This window comes from Coturnix japonica, unplaced genomic scaffold, assembly GCF_001577835.2.
Source record: "Coturnix japonica isolate 7356 unplaced genomic scaffold, Coturnix japonica 2.1 chrUnrandom339, whole genome shotgun sequence".
NCBI lineage: Eukaryota > Metazoa > Chordata > Aves > Galliformes > Phasianidae > Coturnix > Coturnix japonica.
In genome coordinates this window covers 374,902-378,901 of record NW_015439867.1, presented here as the reverse complement: position 1 = coordinate 378,901, position 4,000 = coordinate 374,902, and the positions used below count along the sequence as shown (strand labels likewise).

Here is a 4,000-nt window from a genome sequence, read left to right as displayed (position 1 = left end):
TTGGGGGTCAGTGGGCCACTTGGGGGTCAATGGCGTCGCCTGGGGCTCAATGGGGACACTTGGGGGTCAATGGGGGCACATGGGGGGCAGTAGGGGCACCTGATGGTCATTGGGGCCACTTGGTAGTCAATAGGGGCACTTGGGGGTCATTGGGGCCACTTGGGGGTCAATGGGGGCACCTGGCAGTCAATGGGGGAGCCTGGTGGTCAATGGGGGCACTTGGGGGTCAATGAGGGGACTTTGGGGTCAATGGGGGCACTTTGGGGTCAATGGGGGCACTTTGGGGTCAATGGGGGCACCTGGTGGTCAGTAGGGCCACTTGGTAGTCAATAGGGGCACTTGGGGGTCAGTGGCATCACCTGGGGGTCAATGGTGCCACTTGGGCATCATGGGGGCACCTGGGGGTCCTTGGGGGCACGTTGGGGTCTCTATGGTCACGTTGGGGTCCCTGTGCCCACCTTGGGGTCGCTGCTGGTTCATATGGGACCACATTGTCCCTGGGTTCACCCTGAGGCCACTTTTGGGGTCCCTTGTGCCCACCTGGGGGTCCCGGGGTATCTGGGTGCATTGGGGACCACCCTGGGGCCCATTGGTGACACCGTGGGGCCGTATGGGACCACTATGAGCTGTGGGGCCGCCCCACAACCGCCTTTGGGACCCCTGCAGGACAACGTCAACCCCAAGTGGGGGGCGATCTGTGATACCCCCCCCCCCTTTTGCCACCGGGTTTTGGTGCTGGGGGGGGGGTCTGTGCCACCCCCCGGCCTCGCTCCTCCCCACTGCAGCCCCCCCCCCCTCGGTGCCTTCATCCTCCTCCTCTTCCTCCTCCTCCTCCGCAGCCCCCGCCTGGATCCTGCAGCTCCGTCCCCACAGCAGGAGGAACCCATGGGGCCGCCAGGTGGGTGCTGACCCCTATGACGGGGGGGGGGGTCAGATTTTTAGGGGGGTGGGGGCACCATCAATAACCCCCCCCATAATGTGACCCCCATGGGGCAGACAGCGCAGCCCCCAGGTGGGTGCAGACCCCCAACATGGCTGGGGGGAGGTCGGACTTTTGGGACTGGGGGCCACTATCAGTGTCCCCCCCCCCCCCCCATTCCCATTTGTGTTCCCCCCCATAGGGCACAACCTGAGCTGCGTGTCCTATAAGCACCCCAGCGTTCGGGGCAGCCTGCTGGGGGGGAGCTGGGGCAGCACCCCAGCACCATTCCCTGCCCCCCCCGGCAATGCTGCATCGGGATCTGGAACCGCAGCCAGGCGCTGGTGCAGGGTGAGCCCCTGTGGGGGGGGGGGGGTCGGAGTGGGGGGGCCTGTGGGGGCTGAAAGCAGCCTTTGGGCACAGCTTGTGTGTGTGGGGGGGGGGTCGGTTCACTCCCTGCTCTGACCTCGGCCTTGGGATTGGGTGGGACGGATCAGGGCGGGGGGGGCGGGGAACAATAAGGGGGGGGAGCGTGGAAAGGGTGGGAATGGGGAGAGGACAGAGGGGGGTCCCAGCGATGGGGGGTCACAGGGGGTGGAGGGGAAAGGGGGGGGGTCCCAGGAAGGGGGTCTCCATCCTGCCCCCCCCGCCCCAGGGCAGGGGAAGGGGGTCCGTGGGGGTCCCCGCTGACATCTCCGCTGTCCTCAGGCTGCTGGGGGGGCGGGGGGGCCGCCTGCCCTTCTGCTTCGTGCACCCCCAGCCCCGCCGGACCCCCCGGAGCCGCCGTCCTCGTGTGTCTGTGCCACGGCCACCTCTGCAATGGGAACGTCAGCGGGAATGGGGGCGGCGGGGGGGGCACGGGGCCGGGGGAGGCGCCCCCTGAGTCGGGTATGGGGGGCACATGGAGGGGCCCTATGGGAGGGGGGGTCTTTGGGGGAGTCCTGGTTGATGGAGGGGGGGTTTGAGTGGGTACAAGGCGGGGTTCTGGGGGCTGGACATGGAGGGGGCTCAGAGGGACTCATGGAATTGGGGAGGGGACACAAAGCACCCATGGGGGGGTAGGGGTCCTCAGGGTCTGTGGGGCTGTGGGATCTGTGGGGGGGATGGCGATCCATAGGGGTGGTGTTGGGGTGGGGGGGTGGGAAGCCATGGGGGGGACTTGGAGCTGTAGGGGATTTCTGTGGGGTGGGGGACCCACAAAGGGCTACCAATAAAGGGGTGATGGGGTCCCTGCCAGGTTGGGGTGGGGGGTCCCCAGGTGGGGGGTCCTGCTGTCACCGAGGTCTCTGTCCCCAGCTCCCAGCGCGGCGCCGTCTATGGGGACGCTGTGGCTGTGGGGCGCCGTCCCCCTCCTCCTCCTCCTCCTCCTCGCCTGCCTGGCTGCCCTGGGTAGGGACATTGGGGGACACGGGGGGGCACCCATCTGCAGAGCACCCCCAGCCCCACCTGGGGGGATGTGGGGTTCTGTGTCCCGTGGGTATGGGGTACCCAAATCCCCACTGCTGCTGTGGGTCCCCCCATGTGTCCCATCCCAACATTCCCAAAGGTCCCCAAGCACCAAAGGACCCCACTGCCCTGAGGTGGGGGGGGTCCCTGGGTGTCACATCCCCCATATCCCCAGCGTGGGGGGCTCCTGTGTGTCCCCATGTGTCCCCATGTCCCCACGTCCCCCTTCCAGGGCACAGATGGACACGGGCTCAGATGGGTCGGACCCCACAGAGACGCCGGGAGCTCAGAGCCCCCCCAAAGCCCCCCAGCCCGGACCTCCCTGCACTGCGCTTCCTGCAGGTGGGGGGGCACCCACGGGGGGGGGCAATGACAGGGGGTGGGGGGGGGAGAACCCCTATTTGGGACCTGATATGGGGTGTGCAGCACTGGGGGTAATGGGGTCGTGGTGCCTGGGGGCACCCATGGGTGCACATGGGGCTCCCGGGGTGTGGGGGTGCTTAGAGCTGCTGAAGTGTGGGTCCTTGAGATGGGGACACAAGGATGTGGGGTCCGTGGGGTTGGGGGCTCCTATGGGTGCATGGGGATGGTGGGTCCTTAGGGTTGGTGGTCTGTAGGGGTGGTGGTCTATAGGGTTGGTGGTCTATAGGGATGGTGGTCCTTAGGGATGGCAGCATCCACGGCTGCTCCAGGATGGGGGCAGAAAGATTTGGGGTCCGTGGGGTTGGGGGCACCCATGGGTGCATGGGGATGGTGGGTCCTTAGGGGTGGAGGTCTATAGGGATTATGGTCTATAGGGATTGTGGTCTATAGGGGTGGTGGTCCTTAGGGGTGGTGGGTCCTTAGGGATGGTGGTTCATAGGGGTGGTGGTCTATAGGATGGTGGGTCCTTAGGGGTGGTGGTCTATAGGATGGTGGTCCATAGGGATGGTGGTCCATAGTGATGGTGGTCTATAGGATGGTGGTCTATAGGATGGTGGTCCATAGGGATAGTGGTCTATAGGGATGGTAGGCCCATAGGGATGGTGGTCTATAGGATGGTGGTCCTTAGGGATGGTGGCCCATAGGGATGTTGGTCTATAGGGATGGTGGTTCTTAGGGATGGTGGGTCCATAGGGATGGTGGTCTATAGGATGGTGGTCTATAGGGATGGTGGTTCTTAGGGATGGTGGGTCCATAGGGATGGTGGTCTATAGTGATGGCAGCACCACAGCTGCTCAGGGATGTGATTTGTGGTCCTGTGCTCGTGTCCCCCCGTAGGTGCCGTGTTCCCCTTTATGGTCTCACACCCCCCCGTTGTTTGCAGGTGCTGCAGACCGGCCGTTTCTCGGCGGTGTGGCGGGGCACCCTGCAGCAGCGCCCGGTCGCTATCAAGGCTTTCGCTGCCGGTTCTGCCCGGCGCTGGGCGGCGGAGCGGGCGGTGCATGAACTGCCGCTAATGGAGCACGAGAACGTGGCCAAACTGCTGGGAACGAGGGGGGCCGGACCGTGCGCCAGGGGGGGGCTCCTGGTGCTGCAGCTGTACCCGGCCGTGAGTGAGAGATGGGGGCGTCGGGGTGGGGGTCCAAGGGCTGCTGGGGGGGTGGATGGTTGTGCATGGGTGTGCATTGATGCATGTGGGTGTGCATTGATGCA

The 4,000-nt window shown here is 65.5% G+C and overlaps 1 protein-coding gene across 1 annotated transcript in view; it reads left to right on the top strand.

Annotated features, from left to right (window-relative positions):
• Positions 1-1,152: 1,152 nt before the first annotated feature.
• The window catches only part of AMHR2 (anti-Mullerian hormone receptor type 2), a gene marked incomplete in the record, with an annotated part of 9,326 nt that continues 6,478 nt past the window's right edge, over positions 1,153-4,000 (top strand). Inside the window, 5 exon segments of the mRNA XM_032441631.1 lie at positions 1,153-1,270; positions 1,628-1,807; positions 2,216-2,308; positions 2,598-2,707; positions 3,672-3,895. Coding sequence (XP_032297522.1) covers positions 2,236-2,308; positions 2,598-2,707; positions 3,672-3,895 — 407 coding nt within the window.